Source organism: Echiichthys vipera (genome assembly GCF_963691815.1).
Source record: "Echiichthys vipera genome assembly, chromosome: 8".
Taxonomy (NCBI): domain Eukaryota; kingdom Metazoa; phylum Chordata; class Actinopteri; order Perciformes; family Trachinidae; genus Echiichthys; species Echiichthys vipera.
In genome coordinates this window covers 18,566,117-18,588,655 of record NC_139833.1, presented here as the reverse complement: position 1 = coordinate 18,588,655, position 22,539 = coordinate 18,566,117, and the positions used below count along the sequence as shown (strand labels likewise).

Below are 22,539 nucleotides of genomic sequence, written 5' to 3'. Positions count from 1 at the left end.
AACCAAAAAACAAAAAACACTGGTCTCTCTCAACTCCTACAACTTCAAAAATACTGATGTACTGAAACAATAACAAAAAAAAGTCTCCTGAATAAGGGAGTGAAACGTGACATGAGCTTTAGTGGTGGCATTAAGCAGTTAAGGCCCCATTGTGCATTATGGCACACAGACACAGACACAGACACAGACACACAGACACACACACACACACACACACACACACACACACACACACACACACACACACACACACACACACTAGGCAGGTATATACTTTAGCAAAGTTGAATGAATTACTGAGGCTGCTGTATTGGGAAAGTACAGATAATTAATACAATTTGTAGCCATAAAAGTCGTATTACCGTTACTCATCATATTTACCATCATAATTATTATTATAATTGTAATATTCTATCACCTTGGCTGTACTTGTTTCTATTCTACTATATTAACTGCCATAAGTCATATTCACATTACAATAGATTTTATCATAGTAACTGTTACTTTTGTGGTTGCTTGCATCTCTGAAAGTTTCTTTCTCTTTTTGTGTCTTTGTCTCTCTCTGTCCATCTGTCCGTCTCTCTTTCTCTCTCCTTTTCTTCCTCCCCAACCGGTCAAGACAGATGTCCGTCCTCCACAGAGCTGGGTCTGTCCGACGTTCCTGCGTTTCCGTTGCCACCGTACTCTACAGTGGAAATGTTGGGTCTATGTTAATCATAAATAAGTCATAGAGTGTGGTCTATACCTGCTCTGTAAAGTGTCCTGAGATAACTTTTGTTATGATTTGGCACTATAAATAAAATTGAGTTGAATTAGAGAGGTCTAAGTGTTGAGATATGAAAACAAGCATCAGCGCCTGAGAGCAGAGGAGCTGTCTTTTTCACTGCGGTGCTGAAATGATCGCTAACTTTAACAAAAGACACGTTTTGGTGCAATAACCTCACGAGGCCCACTCTGTCTACAGGCCCCAGTGCGACCACACTGTCTATATTTACGGCCCTGGTCTATAGCATCTCCTTAAGCACCAAAATCACAGCTTCATCTTCTACAGTGGATCATCTTAAGAATTGTTCAGTTTAGTCCTGCCATCGCCCTGTTTCCCAGGCTTTCCTGCTCTTTGCTGAGCATCTTAGATCACCATCGCCCTGTCCTGTCCTGTTTGATTGTTTCCTTCTATTGACTTTGCCATCTTTCCAACCATGGTGTGTAAAACAGTAACAAAGACATTTGTTGGAGCTGTGGAGACATCCTGAGGAGGATCCACTGTACTGCAAGTGATCTGAGAGTGGATCTCTGCAAACAACCCACAGAAATATCTCTTGGTGCTTATGTTTGTGGAGATAAGATGGTCAGTTAGGCCATCCACTGACAACGTTGGGTGTTGTCTCTTTTGTCCATCCGACGGTACCCTGGCACTTCTTGTATTTGCTTTCAGCTAGCTCTGTACAAAATCTTAACCCAATTAATAAATGGATCACTGGGCTTTTCTGTTAACAGGAGACAATGATTACTGTTCTTTGAAGATTGAATATGACATGAGATGAAACCGCAATATCGGTGGGGAAATATAGTTATTGTGGTAGAAAAAAAGTGATATTAAATGAGGTGAAACATACCAAATATTAAAGATAAAGTCAAAGTTAAGTCTATGGATGAATTACTGAATAGACTTATTAAACACAGGTCGGGGGTCGGGGGCAGAGCCTCTGTCTGCAGTGACTGTTAACATTTCTTGTTGAAAAGTCAATCAAGCGACCACAAAGAGACACAAAACAACCACAGAGTGCTATGAAATAACCATATAGAGATGAAAGGAGAGACAAGAGACAACATTTTCCGTAGCACAGAGTGAGTATTTGGACTTGTGTGATATTGTTTAAAAACGGGATTTTCTGCAGTCAAAGCAGAGGAGAAGAGAAGTAGTTAATACCAGACAAAGTTTCTCCGAACAAAATGCTGCATTTATAATTTACAGGGACCCAATAGATTAACAGTGTGCGGGTTATATTCTTATAAAGGACAAGTCTTTACCTCCTATTTCCAATGATCATCATGAAGCTGTATTTAGTGTGGTTAACAGTCTATGCCTCTGTTTGTTAGAATTTAGGGAAGCTTATTGGGGTTTATTGGGGCGATAGTAGCTCAGTCCATAGGTGACTGGGCTGGGAACCGGAGGGTTGCTGGGTTGAGTCCCTGTGTGGACCTTGAATGGAGTGTGGACTGGTGGCTGGAGAGGTGCCAGTTCATCTCCTGGGCACTACTGAGGTGCTGTTGAGCAAGGCACCAAACCCCCAACTGCTCAGGGCGCCGGTTACTGGCAACCCCCTCGCTCTAACATCTCTCCATTGGTTGCATGTATATATGTCCTGTCTGAGCATGTGTGTGTGTGTAAAATGAAAAAAATAATAGAGTGAAAATTGAATTTCCCCATTCACGGGACTAATAAAGGTATTCTTCTTCTTCTTATCTATCGATAAAAACATATACTTATTGCTCTTATTCAGCTACTTGTCACTTTAAGTGACTCTGTCCCTGTCAGGATCCTGTGGGAATGATGACTTGATCTTTCCAGTGATCAGATCTGATGGTCAGCAGTCCGACCTGCTTTGATCTGATAATCTGAAGCGTGCAGCATGGGTTACCGTGGTGAAACACAGCGCATCAGTTAAAAGTGAGCCCGCTTTGTGACGCCAACAAACTGATCTCGCTCTGTGGCACCTGAGGCCCCCCGGTCCAGAGCAGGTTAGCTCTGCAGCATAGGTTACTATGGTTATCTACGCTGGTTGCCATGGTGATCATGTCTGGTTGTCACTGTTGGCAAACTCCTCTCTTGATTAACAAACGGTGGGGAGTTGACCAAAAAAAATCTGCCACATAGTGTCATGAAAACCAAAGTACAACCTCAGACTTTCTGGGAAATACGGAGTGTTTGTAATCCACCATTTCACAACATGTGTTGCGAATATTTAAGGCAGTGCACTACCAAAACAAGGCACACGTTTATGGAAACAGGGCCTCACAATATTTGGAAAAGAACATAATGAACAATTATCCAGCCGATTAGAAAGACAAGCCATGTTAGCCATCGGTTTTGACAGTTTTCTCTCAGCGGATTATCTCTTAAATCAGATTCATTGTTGCTCCCAGTACAATACTACTTGTGTCTTTTGGGCTTGTTATTCTCATGGTTTGCCTCCCACAGTGCTACAGGAGTCATATCACAAGTACATAGCCCCTGAAGGTGTCGCAAAACCCACCAAAAGATTTGCACTTGTAAATGATTGCTTCTTGAATTATTCCTACATTGAGCATTTAAGAATGTCACTCAGAAATAACCATAATTAAAGAAAGAAATCAAATGTGATGACTTACCAAGTGTGAGCAACCAAACTCAACTCAATTTGAATATGTAATATCTAATTAACAATGAGTCTGAACATTTTCTATTAAATAAATGTGACTTTAAAAAGGAGACAATCTTCTGTGCGAATACATATGACCACAAAATTGTGAATTGAAATTGTGAAAGTTCAGCTAATTGTTATGAAATGTTTTTTTCTGCCTTGATCATGGTTCATGGTTACACATTACATTTTGTGTGCATTTATTCATGTGATTGTTTATTATATTTCTTGTTTATTTATTGACTATTGAACATTTTTGGCCTCCGTAGTTTGTTTTTCCCTTATATGAACTCTGTGTGTGTCATACAGGAGGTGTAAAGGCACCTGAGCACCCCGTGCGACCTGTGGGTGAGCTTCAGCCTGACAAGACATGAGGTCATGAGGTGGTGGATCAGATTAGTAGGAAGAAAAGCGGACATCTGATGTTTGTTTGACTTTGGTGTGCAAAAGTATACTCTTTATTCTTATTATATATCCAACTTTATTTTGCCCCAAACCCCTCCCCTCCACCCAGCCCCCACAACCGGTGGCATTCCCATGTCACCAGTTACTGTCACTGTTACAATAGCCAATCAGAGCTCACCTGCAGAAAGAAGGCAACCAAACAAAGAAGAGCAGAAAAAAGGGTTACTTTCAGTTTGTTTTTTCTTGTTAAATAGTAATAAATACATTGAGATGCAGTGGTTCTTACTTTATCCTTTTCTCTTAAGCAGAAGGGTTAAAAAGTTTTTTTTTTTTATTTCTGTTTCTATTTCTTTTTATTTCTTTATTGATCTGTGTTGGATCTTTAGCAGCAATCCGGACCAGTTGTCATGGTGATTAGCAGCACAGAGAGGAGGAGCTGTCTGGAGGAGAAACACAACAGGAGAAGGAGGAGAGGAAGAAGAAAGCAGGGGGAGGGAGAGGATGAGGAGGAGAAGGAGATCCCTACGAGCGCCAGGAAAGGCATCAGTGTCCTGCCACCTTCTCCTCCCTCCACCTCCCTCCCTCTCTCCGTACTCTGTCACGACCGGGTGGAGAGCGACAGAGGGAGGACACAAACTTTAAGAAAAAGTGAGTTTAACGCAGACAGGAGAGAGAATCCATGAGTCCTGAATCACACATATGTTGGGGTTTTCTCCCTTTGAAACCAGCTTCTGTCTTCTTGATGCAGCAGAGGGAGAGAGTGTGTGTGTGTTTGTGTGTGCGTGTTAAGACTGCTCGCCTCTAGGGACTGTAAATCTGAATATACTAATGTCATAACTAACCGGTGTGAACATGAATATGCGATCTTCCACTTACAGCCCCCACATGGAGTAAAATGGAAAAAGCGCGGCTCCTCTCTTTTTCCTCTTCATCCTCCTCCTCCTCTCCAGGCTTAAACAACAACCAAGTAGAACACACAACTCCTCAAACCCGAGAAAAATCAAATAATATTAAACAACAATAATAATATTAATAAAAACAAACTTGTCACAATCATTCCTTTCCAATTACAGTCGCAACAAAAGACAACAAACTAAAACAGGATAAAAGGAGAGTTTTCCCAGCATCTTCCTCCTTCCTCCTCCTCCTCTCATGCAGTACAAACTGTCTCCTTCAGCACAAAGTTCACCTCTTTGTCTCTGAACTCTGGCTGTATGTGTGTAGTTGTAGTAGTTGTAGTTAAAATTGTATGGCTTTAGGGCATGGTTCAGGTTTTATCAAGAGTTGGCTGGCCCCTCGTCTGAGTCCGGCCTCCCTCTGCCCCCCGCAGCGGGGTTATTGTTGTTGGAGGCAGGGTAGTAGTCCTCAGGGGGTGGGGCTTGTGGCCCTGGGGCGGTGGGGGCCGTCCGAGTCCGGAAGGCAGACAGTCCGATTGGCAGAGCGAGGGGCAGGGAGGCAGAGCCAAACTGAGAGGCCTCCATGGAAGACACCGCCCCCAGGTGGTGCAGCCCTAGGGACACGCCCACATCCATGCTGTCACTCATCTGGGGCGAGGATCCCTGCTGGCCCCCCCCTCCACCGATGCCCGTCTGTCCGCCCTGCCGCAGGCCACGCCCACCGTTCCCATGGTGGGAGTAAGTTGGGTGTGGGTGGTGGGGCGGGTCCAGGAAGTGGCGCTGGTGTTGTTGGGAGGCAGCCGGCTTGTGGAGCAGCAACTGGGTGTATGTTGGGTCCTGACCCCCACCTCCACCATCACTGCCTGGCCACATCCTCATCTGCTGCTGGGAGGGAGCCTAGTGGGGAGAGGGGGGGGGGGAAACGACGACACAAGAGGTGAGATGTAGTCATGCAACACAACATGTGTCTGTTGTCTCTAGTTCTGCAATAAGTTCCTGGAACTAAACCTGGGCCATTTTTAGGAGATTTAAAATAAATTAGCACTGCATCTGTATCAACTAGCACAATAAATCCATATTATGCAAAACTTGTGCACATCCATTTGTGTATCTGGAGTGCCTACCAAACTGCAAACTGTGAAATAAGACATGTTTTGTGTGGGCTGTGTAAATCAGATAACACAGGACGATTGGCTTTTTTCAGAAAGGAGTCTTAAAGAGACTGGCGCTAAAACCAGGCGTTTCAAACAAGAGTATACAGGTATATTCAGACAGACATTATGAGAAAAATAATGTGTTTTTTTTAACATTAAAGCATGTAAACATGTTGTAGCAGAAACCTAAAATACAAGTAGGAACCTGAAAACGAGCATAATTCATCTGATGCTGTCTTGGACTCTTTGATCCAATACAGGATATGACTCAAAGCTGTCACAACGGCGCGTATGTAATGCTTGTCGCTGTGTGTACCTGAGGGCTGGTCATCTCATAGTCTGAATGTGTAACAGCAGAGTTGTAGTAGCGGTTACTGTAGCGGTAGTTGCGGTTGTCATTGGAAGAACCACTGGAGCCACCTGGAAATAAAACACATTGCGTTAAACTCACTGTTTGCTGCACTGAAATAGTTTGTGGGACAAGATTTGCTAAGAATCTGTGATATTTACATTAACACCCAAATGCTTAGGATGGGACTGAAAATGATCAGAGACCCCTGTCATTCAGTCCATGCACTTTTTTGTCCCCCCCCCACCTTCAAGAAAAAAGGTTGTTATTAAGGACGCACTCACACTGTCCATTTGTACCGTGCCCAAGCACACTTACCGTCTAAAGTCTAGTTCGTTTGACTAGTGTGAGTGCAACTGTTCCGCGCCCAGGCGGGGCATGCTTGCCGGCCACGTCCTGGTTGTGAGAGGTGGATGCACATTTACGGGCACGAGCGTGCACACGTTTACCTGCACTGATCGCAGTCCTGATATCTATTTATATGTGTCTGTTCCACACGAAGAACATTTAAAAAGATGCCACCGAACGATTCATGGTGGTCTGATGCGGAGTGTTAAGTGCAGATTTGGTCTGACAAAACTAAATCTCAGAGGGGTGATGATGTATAAGCAAGAAGCATTCGAGCACGGCCCACATCATTTCAAGTAATGAAAGTACAAGCGGGCCTGGGCCACTGGGGAAGAGGGAGGGGGGTCAATCACCCTAAAGCACGGGGCACAGTACGAATGGTGCGTCTTGTCCGACTGTTTTTGAATATTTTCATCCGACCAAATCTGCAGTGAACACTCCACCTCCACATCACACCAACGTGAACCTTTCGCCGCCATTGTTGTTGTTGTTAAATGTCCGCGCATGGTCCCTGCTTCTATTTTCTATGTCCGAACAAGCGCACATAAATGAAGTCAGAACCGCCGTAGGCATCGTGCTCATGCATGTGCAAACACGCTCTACAAAAGCGTGGACGGGCCCGCTGGTCGCAGTTATGCCCGAAGCGGGTGCACTCACACTGGTCAAACGCACTAGGCTTTAGCTGAAAAAACGGTTTTGGCCCGGTGCGGAAGGACAGTGTGAGTGTGCCCTAAGAGAAGAAAATACTCGTTTCTGTAACAGCACATATCCTGAGGCAGTGAGTGGCCCTTAACGCCTCATCATCACCTCAGTCCATGAACCCAACTTAATGTCCCCTAGTGGCTCTTTTAATAAATACACCAGACACTTATGTTTTATTTCCCTTATTAGAGTATTTTTGATGTGTCGGCTGATATTTGTAATGCTTTTTCGGTCGAGCGCACAGAAAGACAATTTCCAATTAAGGTTTCATTGAATTAGTGATGAATTATTGAATCTTGAAGAATGTGGTAAACGAAACGAAGCCCAGCACAACTCTTTCTTTTAGAGGAGTAATCATTTTCAGAGGTGGAAAACAGTTATTTTACCAGAGCTAGAAACAGAGCTAGTAGTGGAGGTTGAATGGGAGTGGTCCATGGCAGGAGAGGTGGATGTAGATGAACTGGTGTTGGTTCCTTCATCTGTCGTCTTCTTGAAGAAATTGTGCTGCAGGGCGTAGAATGGCGTGATGCGGCTTTTAGGGTCATAGTCCAGCATGCGCAGGATCAGGTCTGAAAGAGGACAAACATGACCATTACGACAATCATATTTTGTAGTAGTAGCCAAAGGAAATAGGTAGCCAGCCACCCTTTTTTGTAGTTCTGTCTGACAGCAAGCAGATGGCGCTATCTACCAACATCCCTATGTTAGCGCGTTACGTGCACATTACTTGCTGAGCTGCATGGCATTAATGCATTTGACCAAATGTGCTTTACACTTAACATCTCTATAACGCAGCCTGTCAACAGCAAGTTCTGCTCAATGTCTGTAATGTTTATGTAGGGAACATTAGCTGTACTAATATCTATCTAAAATATAAATCTAAACCAACAAAGGGTTCATCCCTCCGCAGAGGAATACGAAATGGTTGGTTTACCTTTAAACTTCAGGTAGTCACAGGGGGCGTGTCCTGGCTCCCCTGCCCTTCTCCCACCTGGGCCCCCAGTCTCTACACCCAAAATCTCATGAAGACGCCGTGTGGCTGGGGGCTTATACTCCTGGAAAACACAGATGCACAAATATTAAGATAAGGATGAATATGAATTCATGATATGACATCAACTACCATTACCACATGACACAAACAGTGAAGGACTTCTTTTGCTCTTTTCCATCAGCAGAAAATAGTTGACGTTTTTCATAAACATTTACAGTCTTTTCTCGAAAACGCATCTGCAGCATCTCAACACCAATTCAATGTCGTTCTTTTCCCTTTCACTTGGGGTTGTAAGAGCATCACTGCAGACCACTACTGTTTCAAACATAAATAAAGGGCTTTATTTTGATTGCTCGTTGGGCATGTTGGTCACACACATTGGGTTCTTGAGTGTTAACAGTCACCAGACTAATACCTTCTTGATGTCCTTGTTCTTCTTCACTGTCCACAGGCCGTCTGACAGCTTGTCAAAATACTTCCTGGCTTTTGGAGCTGTATCCAACATGTGGCTGGGCGGGACCCCCAGGACCTCCACAATCTTATTCATCTGGTCAACCTAAACACACAGACAAAACGTAATTAGTTTGCATCGTGTTCATACATTCGGATTAAGGCGGCAACATACGGCAAACACTCTGCTGTGACTAGAAAAGAGTTGTTGTTGATGTCTTTGTTCTTTTGTAAGTCATGTCAGTAATGTCTAATACTCTAATATCACTACCTCCTATGATGCATAATGACACTCAACTTGAAGAATTGTTAAATGTAGTATAAAAGTATATTGTGGCTCATGTCAGAGCTGTTCACAAGAGAACTAATCCAACGCTTCCTGCAGCCTAACAACATGTTGAATGGAATCATCGCGCAGCCCTACTTAACTGATATGTTTATGGTGGTGGTGCTTTTACCTCATTGGAGCCACTGAAGAGGGGCTCTCCTGTGTGCATCTCCACCAGGATGCACCCCAGAGACCACATGTCGATGGCCAGGTCATACGGCATTCCCAACAGCACCTCTGGAGAGCGGTAAAACCTGCTCTGGATGTACTGATAGATCTAAGAGGAGGATGAAAAGGAAGCGGAGAGGAGTTCAATTTACTTTTATTGCACCTTGAAGCTTTTCTTTGTACTCCCGTCCAACCTCTTCGCCTATGCTGTAGAGCAAATGTTGCATCGTTAACAACTCTAAAAGCACAATGGATTTAAAGGTTGAATTAAGATTAAGTCAAATGACACTTGCGTGTTGCCTACTGTTTCAGTAGCTGTCCACTGTGAGGAGCAGCGGCATAGCCAGTAAAACACAGACCATTCAGGAAATTAAGCCTTGGTACAAACGCTTAAATCGACTTCAACTTGTTTTTGCAGAGATTCGTTGACTTCTTCCAGATACAGGAAACATTTCTGCTGGATTAAGGCTGATGTAAATGCAGAATTCTGGGTTATATTTAGTCTATAAATGGTATGCAAAACCACTGATAAATGTCTCATATCAGGGTTAACTGGGTCTAATATGTATGATACCCTGATTCACTGTTTATTGATGTGTTTTCTTGAGGTTTAACGATACATTCATCTGGATAAATATATTCATTCAATGCTCAACGAGCCAATATCATTGTTGCAAAGGGAAAATATATATTCTATATATATATTTTTTTTTTAAGATGCGCCTTTTATTTTGAAAGTCACGCCTTTTATTTATTTGTCTGAAGTTTGAAGTTTCATTTAATTGTCTGGAGAAGCTCAGTAATAAAATTGTCAAATCATATTTCAGTTGCTTTTCATGAGCTGATATAAATAGAACTGATTGTGTTAAACGGGCCGATAATATCGTCTCATATCACACAGATCGCAGACCCCTGCATTGAATCAATTAAAAAACGTATCGTGATAGTGATATCAGCAAATAGCGTATCATTATCCAAAGAATAGATACAATAGTCTTGTGATAAAACTTGTAATTGCTACTTTCTAAACCCTCTAAAATGATGAGGGTCACTGGGGGGTGGAGCGTGCCCCAGAAAGCACGGGTGAGAGGCAATCATAATTAGCTGTTTCATATGCAAGTTAACTAATAAATATACTTTGAAAGGCATATTTGGAAGGTTTGCATGCTGCTCACCCTCTGTCCGAGCTGGCAGGAGGATCCAAAGTCGACTATCTTGATGGCGGATCTCTTAGGGTTACACAGCAGGATGTTCTCTGGTTTCAGGTCGCAGTGGATGATTGACAGCTCTGGAGTGGCCAGGAATAATAACGCTGCGGACAAAAAAGACATCATTCTTGTTTTACCATCAGGACTACCTTCTAAATTTGGTGATGATGGCTGTGACTGTAAAACAGGTATTGTTGCATATACTGCATACAACCTATTTAAACGTGACACACTCAAAGGGAAAAGGCAACCGTCAAAGAGCTTACATATACATTTCCACTATTATTCACTTATGCCTTTTCTCTTACTAATTGGCATTTGACCTACACTATTATTCCTTCATGATCTGATGTTTGAAAACTGCATTCATCTTTTTTTTTGTCCACTTGGGGGCAGACAACAACAAGCTACAAACACACGTGTGCGACATATCAGTGTTACCATGCACCCACCTGTACAGAGCTGCTGTGCAAATTTCCTGGTGAGGTTGAGGGAGACTCCTCTGAAGTTGGTGTTCCTCAGCAGATCGTACAGGTTGTAGCTCAACAACTCAAACACCAAACAGAGATGGTTCCTAAACATAAAGTGACGCTTCAGGTGGACTGCACAGAGACAGATTGACAGACAGACAGACAGACAGACAGACACAGACAGATGGGAGACAAAGAGGACGGTTAAGACATAAACGGAAAACAACAACAATCAAATCAGGCAAGAGTCTGGGACCACGTTAAAATCACTTAAATTAATTTCACACATTAGTCTTAGCTTTCTGATGTAAATTCCCAAATTCCCTGAGTTATCACATTTCATGTCAAAGGTGAGATCAAGGGGTCATCAAAGGTGTTCTTTCATACATTACTTCAACCTTTATGCTGTATTGTAACGGTATGTGATAGCCTAACATAATATGAACAGCCCCTGGAGCCACGGGTCCAGAGTGAAAGTGATTGATATGGAATATATACTTTATTCTTAGCCTTTTCCTTTTTTTTTTTTAAATTCTTTACTGTGTTTTGATTCTCAACGTTTGTTTTGTATTTCAGGACTGGCTGTTTGCAGTTTTGTATCTACCTTTGATTGTCAAATAAATATCCCTATCTATAGTATGATATTAGTGTGATTACGCCGGCCAGTGGGGTACCATGTTCGGTAAGTGCACAAGAGAAGGAAAACTGACGTGACTGTGTGTGTGTGTGTGTGTGTGTGTGTTGTCCTTCTTACCTATGTAATATTTCATCTCAGTGTCATGCTTGTTCATGAGCTCCAGGAGGCGTAGTTCAATCTGTGCCTGGTTTAGAAATGCCTTCTTGTTCTTAATGATCTTAATGGCGACCCATTCCTGCTCATGGTGGTCGTAGGCCTTCACCACCTGTAGACACACAACAACACACTTAGCCATCCCATATCATGATAGAAACATATGCTAAAGAGTTTTTTGTTTCTGTGAGACCATTGCCTTGACTTTGTGCCGAGAGTGGCACAAAAAGTGGATAAATTGTCTGTGAGGAACATTTTTATGAACTAGCAATAAAAATAAATGTGGATTCAGTTCTCAGACTGTAGTTTCCTTCGTCCGCCTCACCTGTCCGAAGGAGCCCTTCCCGATCAGCGAGTCTATCTCATAGCGGTCCAGCCACTTTTCTCCGTTTTTGACAATGTAGTCGTAGTTGTCGTCGTCATAGCCATCGTTGTAGACTTTTCTCTCCTTCTTGGTGCTGCTGTCCTCTGGAGGGACCTGCTGGGCCCGTCGCTTCTTCTTAGTATAGTACACCTACGCATTGAAAAAACAGCTTAGGCTCCCAGCTCTGCATCATTGTACTTCTAAAAGAACCCCCAAATCACCTGCATACCAGTAACTATCATTAATTTGTTATCTTTTCAGGGTTTTAGGTGCTTGTCACTTAAATCACCAGGAGCAGAAGCTAATGTGAGGGAACAGACATTTGTGTCGAAAGCCATTTAACAGCAGTTTTAGTTTTACTTAATTTAAAATATACTTGTTTTTTATGTATATTTTCAGTTGAGAGCACTGAACCAAACCCGATTCGTTGTCCAGCAAGACAAATTCTGTCGCTGAGAACGATTTACTTCATGTAGCCTCTATACACCCCTGCTTCCACCCCCCAAACAGTAGACTCCAAAGTGATAAACCCTTGGAGGTTGTCCCAACAACAGACAAGTATTACTAAACAATGCTTTATCCCTGGTTTGGCTTGATCTCAGGGAAAAAAGTGGTTAACAGTGAAGAAAAGTCTAAGACAAAACACATATGCAAGTGCGTGTTATAGCAGGTCTCATGTGTCATACCTCATTGATGTGCTTGTAGGTTTTGATGAGGTCAACAGAGAGTTTCCTCAGTGGGGCGCTGACAGGGTCTCTGAAACTAGGGGGGATCCTCCGCTGGAGTATGGTCATATCAGACAGCACCTACGTAAAACAGCAGCATGTCAGACACATGTCTCGAGTTTGAATTGGAACATGAGAATCTATCTGTGACTGTGTGTACCTAGCCACACACATACAGGTCTGTTACAGGGCAGTGAAAACTACATTTGTTTTTTTTACATGTATCAAATCAAACCCACACTCTGCACTTCTCCTTTGCACCACCAGAGGTAAAGCCACATTATAATCAACACATTTAAGTCAGATACTACATTGTACTGGCATATATTTAACATGGGCTGATGATCAAATTGATAATCACTCACATCCAACCTACTTTGAGGCAAAAAAAAGTGCATAAAAGGCTGTAAGCTGTTAGATATAGATTTAAATTGTTGATTACATGGTTTCTTTGTTAAGGCAGTATTGTCCTTAATTTTCCCTTCATGTGGAGCTAAGTTTGACTAGCTTCAACAGTAACATTAGGAAGGATGAACTATGTACTTTTGACTACTTGAATTGTGTTTATGTCGGATTAATTTATAGTGTAGGCCTAGTTTGGCTAATTGAAGCAGGAAGGTGTTTCAGGGCTCTTTCTGTATCTCTTCTCCTTTTAAAGGTCCCACATTATGTTCGTTGTCAGATTATACTTGTATTTTTCGTTTCTACTAGAACATGTTATATGCTTTAATGTTCAAATATATAGTTGTATCGATTCGACTATGCATTTTCCTGTGAATGAGTGTTTTGATACACAGTAGTCACAGTATTTACAGATCGACCTGTTTTGTAATAAATAAAAAAAAACAATCAAACATGTGAGACCTTTAAAGTGCTACCTGGCATTCATGTGCTGCATGTCCTGAAGAATGACGAGGGGGATTTTCAGGACAAAAGCAAATAACTAAGTCTGTTAGTCCGGAGTGGACTCATATTCCATAAATTTAGTTTAGCCATGTTTGTCAGATCTAGTTGCCTTAATCTGCTTCTCTTTCATGTGCATTGAAAGTTAGATTACCTGTGGCTACCTGCACAAAAAACATCATGCAGACCACATGTTGCCGTCTTCTTATTGTCTTGGTCACTGCTCTAATCTTATGATAGAGAAATATCTCCACCACCAACACAGTCCAATACAGAGACCTAACCCACGGTGGACATCATGATCCAAGTCATCTGAGGCAGCTGCTTTCCTTCCCCTACAATACATCTTCCTCCGAGAGAGTTCTGTGGTTTTAGACTTTAGAGGCGCTGGCTCCTCTGAAGTTACAGTCTGACGAAGCCTCAAAGGGCAGACAGGACACCCTAATGCCTCACACCTGAATCCTATCCGCACCTCAGCTGCACCTCCAGTCCAGGCCATTTACATTGTGAATCACAAACACAAGATGCAACCTTGTTGGAGGCTACTCTTTACTTAAGCCAAAGAACTTGAACTCAGCACTTGCTCCACATTTTCAGAACGCATCTCAACACAACCTGTGCCGCCATTGCTCTTGCAGCACCTCCCACAGAATACCTGGGGGGAAGCCGTCATTGGCAATTTCCAGATTCACAGATCACATATTAACGCAATTAGCAAATTCCCCTGACCCTTGGATTAGGGTTTAGAGGCTCCGCACCCAAAGAAAACTGGCCTTTTTTCCTGACCATGGCATGACTTCACCAGGTAGCAGTGTAGATCCTCAATAGATTAGTGACACCTCTTAGGCAATTCATAATAACACTTGCCACTAAAGAGTTCCCTGCCTTGGAAATGGGCTCTAACTCTCTGGCTGATCCAGCTGTATCTCCTGTCCAGGAGGGAGGACTGCCAGCTTCAGGTGCTCCTCAAAGTGCAACTTTTGTCAATAGTTGGGGAGGGAGTGTATTCCTGGCTGAGCAATCACTGCACTGCGCTTTTCTACGTGATGTACAGTACTGATGCTTAAGTATGTTCAAAAAAGTCATTTTACACTTGTGTCCACATCCGTCTCATTGTACTGACTCAGGAAATGTCACGCTGACCCCTCCTCCTCTGAACAGCCATTTCTGACCATAGCTTAGCAACCATAACTAGACACGGCAGTGCTGTCGAGCTTTAGATTTCTCTGCGTGTTGACGTGGTGTGCACAAGGCAGATATTCACCACTAAATACTTAGGAGGGTCAGGTCTTATTTCGGCTAAGAAATGCTTGTGTTTGTACATACACGTGTATGTGTAGCAAGCAGCTGTGCCCTATTTAGCCCTGAACATTCATTTTGTTTTACCTGAACGTGGCATATATATGGAAAAATCACCTTAAGTGTTCCCCAACAGAGGGTAGGTGTGGATGGAGCATTTGCATACTGATGTTGCCATTTTCTCATTCACCTCTTTGCAGTGCCAAAGACCCGGTTAGTTGGAATATCTCAAACTAAAATTCCACAGAGATAGTCAAAACCTCTGATTTCTGGCTTTAAGAAATATTGGCCATGTTTATAGAGTTTGTACTAAACTGTCTAAAGGGACTGGAAAAGGAAAAACTGTTTTAGGTATATTCAGGTATATTGTATTATGTATGTATTTTCAAGCACAGACCAGAGTAAGCCAAGTGTACAAGGAGGCTTAGTTTTCATAGACGATCAACTGTTGACCCTGTCATGTCACATTGATCTTCACTGATACTGTATTTTTGAGTTCAGGTAGAACTTATAAACTTTCATTGGTCACCTTGGTTTCTTGTGTTATCCCCTAGAAGTTTCTGAGATTGTTGATAAAAGGCTAAGCATATTGAAGAAGTAATCTATCTAATCTATCCCTTTTTACTAACATTAAATGTATTTTATGATCGAACAAAGCCATCATCTCTGCAAACCTTCTGCCCACTGCGATCATCACTCTTTATCACTGTAAATGCAAGACATCACTGTTTGAATCTTTATCAAAAATGAAAGCGGAATGTAAACACGTCCCTCTGGTGTTGCAGTGCCGCTATGACAATCAACGGGTGGAACAGGTGAACTAAAAGCATGTATGAAAGCACTGCTGTAGCAATGTGTGTGTGTGTGTGTGTGTGTGTTACCTGCTGCTGCTCGGCCATGGAGTGGATGGAGCTGAAGGAGGGGTGTGTATGTGTGTGCTGGCTGGTCATGGCTGGCTCAGCGAGGGAGAAGCCCTGGGCAGTGGAGGAGGAGGAGGAGGAGGAGGAGGAGGAGGAGGAGGTGGGCGGACATCCTGAGCTGCTTACACCTGGGGAGAGGGAGAGAGAGAGACAGAGAGAGAGAGAGAGAGAGAGAGAGACAGAGAGACAGAGAGACAGAGAGAGAGAGAGAGAGAGAGAGAGAGAGAGAGAGAGAGAGAGAGAGAGAGATGATTAGAGAGGGAAACCCAAACATTGTAACTCGTTTCTCTACTTCCATCGTTGGAACAACATGGCGAGCTGTTCTGATCAGAAACCACTTCTATAACACCACTGAATATTATTTTCCATATCGGCCAAACAAACTGTATTATCTACTACAGATATCCAAGTAAAGAAACAGTTTGGAAGTCTTTGCTTGTCGAGACCTAAAAACAAAGATTTTAAGCATATGCAGCACAGGACTTTTAAGATTTGTGCAGTTTTTACGAGTGTAACCTCCAGAACTATTTATCATGTTATTTCAAGCTCAAGCCCAACTAACACTGTATTTTTGAGGCTTATACCAAATCATAACATAAACGTCTGAAAAGGATCCCTTAAATGTGGCCATACAGAGCTGAAATGTGATATGTAGGACGTGTACTGCAGAAGGTTTTACAGTGTAAAAATAAACTTGGACACACTGTTTCTAAATGACCTCAAACATACCTTTGACATTTCTGTACTGACATCTCCTGTTACTTATCAACATATATGCTTCTGATACAATGCTGATATACCTGACAACGCCAGAAAATTGTGATTGGGGAGCTACAGGTTGGTGAAGTGCAAATTATACAATGCAAGCAAAATGAATTTTCTGAAATACCAGAATACAGCTATGCAGAGCCATCTTTGGTTACTGCTAGCTAGAAGCTGTTTGTGTCGTCATTTAACTAGTACAAAACTAAATGGTGATTGTTGTTAGTTGGTATGGGGACAACATAATGTAAAGTATGTTGCAGCTCGCTGGAAGGACCGCTTTACCAAGTCGAGAGACATTCTCAAGAGAGGCGGGGGAATCAGGAAGAGGGACTGTTGGACGGGTCAGCGGATCATTAGACCCAGCCCACCATTTTGCTATTTTTTTCTGTAACCATTGCAGCATTAAGCGCAGAAAACAAGTGGAACAAAGTTGTCACTCATCTGGCGAAAGCAAAGAGCTTTCCTTGATCAAGCATTAAATGGTTAAATGTGACTCATTTTGCAGCTAGTTCACTATGGCCGGTATCGTCATTACTCCACTCCTCGTTTGGCTGTTACTGCAAAACCCCACCTCCGCAACTTGCCGCAAGTTGGTTTATGGTTCAGAAACTGACAAGCTGTTGTTTCAGAACCATGGACAGCGCTGTAAATGTCCCTTTTTGACAGGAGGAACTTTCCTCAGGGACTAGGAATCTTTTGAGATACTATTTCAACTGCAGGGACGAAGGTCTAAATTAAATTCCGGGGACATTATGTAGGACTTATATATATATTTATATTGAAACAACAGTTACAGTTACATTATTATAGTTACATGCAATCCAAAAAAAATAAATTCAAATCAGAGACCATCAAAAAAAAACACCATACAGGAGATGGCAGGAACATCCTGTATGTAGTCAAAATACTCAAGTATGAGTGTGTGTGTCTCTGTGTCATTTTTATTTTTTTTAATTTTTTTTAAAACAGGACTTACATGCAATTAATGGAGAGATGTCAGAGCGAGGGGGCTGCCAGTGACCAGCGCCCCGAGCAGTTGGGGGGTCGGTGCCTTGCTCAACAGCACCTCAGCAGTGCCAAGGAGATGAACTGGCACCTCTCCAGCCACCAGTCCACGCTCCATTCATGGTCCACACAGGGACTCGAACCGGTGACCCTCCGGTTACCAGCCAAGTCACCTATGGACTGAGTGTCTATGCCATGCTACAGTGTCAGACACATAGATTCAATACGTTTTTTTCAAGTTTAAAGTAATTGGTTAAAGTTGCACTTGAACACACCACAAAGACAACCATTAACAGCCAGTTTGATACCAAAAACATGAAGAGAAATTAACAAAATTAGGCAACCATTTGAATCTGACTCTGCTATGGCCTTGTGGTGTTTCGCTGGTGCAGGAAAAAGAAAAAATCTGAGGTCAAATATCTGCACTAAACGGGCCAATCAAAGAACTCTTTACCGACTTCTTCTGAAGCCAGTGAGGCATGCTCAATCGGCTGAGATATGGGCCAACACTGGGCTCGAGAAAGCAGTGCCGGACACATTTCAGAAGCTACAGCTGGTGGTCAGCACAATGGGATGATGGCTGTTAAAATGTTGCATCAGTCAGTCTCATCCAGGAAAGCCAACAGAGAGACACAGCATTTCCTGCATCTTTCTGTGAGAAGTGGGGGAAAAATATCTACGGCCAATCAGAAAAAGAGTTTGTAATAGCCAATCAGGGTGCAGTATCAGTTGTTCTTTGACCTTTCAATGTAAAGGATGTCAAACGCACACCAGGGGAATTCTTGTGATCATTATGGCTCAGGGCACGCGAGCAGATGCTAAGCTTACTGTTATTCTGCTCAAATAATTGTTCAACTGTCACCACTGAATTCTTGTCAGCTAGGCTAAGCCCCTACTGCAACCTCACATAGCAAGTGAGCTAGCTACCGAAAAAGGACGTGTGTTAGAATACAGCTAGGCTCACTGCATAATTAATGATGGTTTGATTTACACTGGACAGGGAGTGGCTCAGCTGCTGACCATTTCTCTTCCTCCAGTTCAGTTGCTGGATTAAGATTTGTATTTGACAGCCTCTCTCCGAACGAGCCACCAGTGGAATACTGTAGGTGCTTTCAAGTCTGGCGTCTCTGGCTTTCCAGGTGGAAAATATAACAACAAAAGTTTCTTTAAAATGAGGCTGCTTCCTCAAGCAAAGAAAATAAGACCCAGTCCATTTTGATTTGTTGCAGCCATGTGAAAACAGGCGCACTTATTCAATGTCAAATAGTTTGTGTCTGAATGATTCAATTATTCAGAGAATATAGACTGTCACTATGAAATAGCTGTTTGTAATATGGACTGCTCTATAATATATACTGTGTAGGCTGGCACCATTATACAAGTACAACTGTAGCTTGCCATGCAGATATTGAGCTTCTTGTGGTCTTGAGTTGAAAGGCCTCGATAGACCAAGCTGACAGTCCGTCAAAGTCACTCCGGCGTTGTGCTTCAGGGACCCTACTGCCCTCACCGTTGGCGCCAGTTGGCTCTTATCGTCTTTTTTTCTGGCCAATTCAGCATGTCAAATCTGTGTTCAAACCAGCGGAGTCCATTTGTGACAGATATCTCACTGATTTCAATCGGCCCATGAGAAGAAAAACCAAAGTGAGAAAAGTAAACAGCTCAAGTCAAGAGGCTGTGCGGTCGAAAACAAATTTGTTTTATCAGGTAAGATTGATTGAGCTTTTTAGCACAAATGCTTTGTAATTGTTTGTGTTAATGTTCACTTGCACATGGTAAACATCACTTCTTCATTCAACATCGGGCTGTGTTGTTCATGTGCTAACCAGCGCCTTGAGCCGTCCTGTCGGTGTTCCGGTTTCCCTTTTTTAATGACGATTACAGAATACCGCCACCTGCTGGTATGGAGAGATATTTTCTCTCACGCAGGGGCAGAGCGTACGTGCCAGACAGCCGTCTGCTGCGGTCTTTGCGGGATGCTCGAGTGCCACTTTTTGAATGTGACACAAGCGATGTGAGGCAGCAGTCGGCCGTCGTTGCCAAAATGCTCTTTGATGTTGTGTTGGTGTGTCTGGGCCTCTAGGTACTGTCACACAGAGAACTGGTAAAACGGTTACATGCCTGCACCTCAGCCTGTGGATCTGAACCTTTAAGAGTTTGTGTCACCTGCAAATGGCCTTCCCCTGTGAACTCACTGATAGCCTCTGCGGAGAAAGTTTTATAAAGAAAAGTCAAAAACAAAAATACCAAACAAAGGTAAGAAGTGGAATATCACTGCTTCTTCCCCAAATTCATTTAGGAGCGAACCTCAACGTCTGCACATGAAAAGCAGCAGTATGAAAAGAGAGCTGTGGCAGGAAGTGGGAATAAGAGACACTGTTTAGTTGTTTAAAGCCAATGTATGTGACTTTCTTAACCACCAAGAATGGGCTTTGTGTCTATATCTGAGTAAAGCGTTCCTTTTGAAGCTGCAGGACATACAGTTTATATGAGGAGTGACGCTTCTCAATTAAATTAAAGTAAAACGAGAGACTCAGTTACATGTTGCTAAAGTACTGTTGAACACGGCAATACTTTTAAATGCTACTTTTACTTGCACGACCACAGGTGTTTAGCATCAGTTTAGTGCAAGACACAGCTTGGATGAAGGTGGAGTCAAGCATGGATTGGCCCTGCTACTAAGTAGGTGGACAATACTGCCAGCCAGAGCAGATAAAGCAGGCTATACTGGGTCTCTGGGAAAAGGCCATTAAATGGCTAACCATAGATCTACAGTTTGTAATGGTGAGCTCCTGTGCTCTAGGACCAGTACTACAGCTCTCTATACCAGTCAACGCAAAATAGACTTCAAGACTGCAAAATTAGGTCTATTTTTATATCACTATAACATAATTCAGGGCAGACATTCATTTTCAGTGAACATGTAAGAATAACGTTGGTAATTATAGGTTCTTCACCACTGTTATCTACCATACAGACAGTTCTCCTATTCAGCACTCAACATTTTTTTTCCAAATGGCTCCCTGAAAGTTTAAATAGAGCTCTGTACTTAAATGAGGCTATATTTGTGAAGTTAAAAACCACTGAAAAGCTTTGAAGCTCTGTGTTTGACTGCATGTGTGTGCTTGTGTTCTGCTGTGTGACAAAGGTAGAAAAAGTAATCCAATCACTGCCACTGTGTCTGTTGTGGTGCTTTGGGTCCTGGCCTGCTTACAGATATGACACTGCTGGAGAGAGAGAATATCTGCCTAGTACTGAGAAATCTGCACCGTCTCTTTAAGAGACTGAGAGGCACTCACAGAACTTCCTCAATCTGGCATCCCCCTTCTTGCGCTGCCATTGGTCGGGGCCCCCTCTTTCTCTGTCAGCTGATTCGCTGTTGGTATCTAAGGGCTGGCTGGCCAGCACTCTATAAATAAACCCAGTGCTGTCTCAGCAACCAGCCTACAATACTCATTAGCTACTTCTCTCTCGCCTCTTCCGCCTCTCTCCTGCTAAGCAAGTAGCTTCCAATAGCAGGCCTGGCTCTCAGCAGCAGCAGTCTGACATACTCTCCCCTAGCAACCCAACCCACCCTACCAGCCGCTCTCTCCTCCCCCTTTCCTTCATCATCCTTCCTGCTTTCTCAAACCTCTCTACCTCTGAATCTGATTCTCTCTTCTTCTTATCCATCCATCATCCCTCACTCCTATTTTCCATGCTTCCTGACTTCAATCAGATGACTGCTCAGGAGGTCTCATTTTCTCTTTTTTGAAGACTGTTTCATCTCTCCATCAGCGTTGTGTTGATGCACAATGATGTAACATTATTTGGGGCAACAGTGAGGAGTCACTCCAGGCTGCACAGCAACACACAGTACAGCTAGAAACTAGTGCTTCCTGCTCACAACAAGTTGCTAGATGATGAAAAACAATAGAGAGACAACCGGGCTTGTAGTCCATCAGAAAGAAACCAACAGTTGTGCAGCACTGCCTTGAAGAAGGGTTTCTTTGCTGCTAGTGTGTACACAAATCTATTTAAACACAACTGTCAATACCGCCTAAGTCAGAGAAAAAGTCCAAGTCTGAGTGGTTTCAAGATCAAGTGAAGACCAAGTCCAATAAAACACAACGGTGCTAAATGGAAGTATTATAGTTGGATCTAAACAAATGCAGTGTATGCTGAGACCATATACTTTAACTCAGACAGTGCAGTTCCTTCAGAAAATGTAATTAGAGCATTTATATGTTGCATTATTTAATGGGATTTTGATGACAACTCAATGAAAAGCAATATAAAAGGAGTATTTCATCCCTGGTTTAAACCCTGAACAATTCTTTTAGAGATCCCCCCCAGACATATTACAAAAACATGGAGTTATAACTACCTTGGGCCTCATGCCCCACCCACTAACACAGCTGCTCAGGTTACACTCAGTTTTCAACATGATAACTCGCTAATACTGCAACACAAACCAAATGCATTATTTCAAATTTATCTTTGAGGCGTTTCAACCATCGCTTGGGTGTATCTTTAACAATGTGGTGAGTGTTCACAAAGTGGTTTTTTTTCCAGTTGTTCACAATGAGGAGAGGGTTTGCCTCTGACAAGAGAAAAGGCGTAGCACCCAGCTTTTTGCAGAGCGCTGTGCAGCCGCTCTGAGCTACTCTAGTTGGAAACCTCTGAAATTTTCAGAAAGGCGCTGGTGTCGCCACTATCCACTGTCCGCTGAATGGACAATAACCGACAGAAAGAAGGAAATGTTTAAAATGCATTGTTAAGGCAGAGGAGTGTTATCTGAGGAAAAAAAAAAAATCACATTTATTGACATAGTCATGGAGATAAAATCAATACAGAATTATATTGAACCATGTAAATCATCAGCCACAACGGCTGGCTCACAGTATTCCATA

The 22,539-nt window shown here is 42.8% G+C and overlaps 1 protein-coding gene across 2 annotated transcripts in view; it reads right to left on the bottom strand.

Moving 5' to 3' along the window:
* Positions 1 to 3,924: 3,924 nt before the first annotated feature.
* Positions 3,925 to 22,539, bottom strand: part of dyrk1b (dual-specificity tyrosine-(Y)-phosphorylation regulated kinase 1B) — a 48,799-nt gene continuing 30,184 nt past the window's right edge. For both annotated transcript variants that reach the window (XM_083919163.1, XM_083919162.1), the window contains exons 2-13: positions 15,839 to 16,005; positions 12,717 to 12,836; positions 11,992 to 12,180; positions 11,631 to 11,778; positions 10,859 to 11,008; positions 10,374 to 10,510; positions 9,161 to 9,307; positions 8,668 to 8,808; positions 8,193 to 8,313; positions 7,645 to 7,827; positions 6,176 to 6,279; positions 3,925 to 5,602 (exon numbers count right to left, since the gene is read on the bottom strand). In XM_083919163.1, the coding sequence (XP_083775289.1) occupies positions 5,087 to 5,602; positions 6,176 to 6,279; positions 7,645 to 7,827; positions 8,193 to 8,313; positions 8,668 to 8,808; positions 9,161 to 9,307; positions 10,374 to 10,510; positions 10,859 to 11,008; positions 11,631 to 11,778; positions 11,992 to 12,180; positions 12,717 to 12,836; positions 15,839 to 15,907 (2,025 nt within the window). In that variant the 5' untranslated portion in view covers positions 15,908 to 16,005 and the 3' untranslated portion in view covers positions 3,925 to 5,086. The remainder of the gene's footprint in view (positions 5,603 to 6,175; positions 6,280 to 7,644; positions 7,828 to 8,192; positions 8,314 to 8,667; positions 8,809 to 9,160; positions 9,308 to 10,373; positions 10,511 to 10,858; positions 11,009 to 11,630; positions 11,779 to 11,991; positions 12,181 to 12,716; positions 12,837 to 15,838; positions 16,006 to 22,539) is intronic.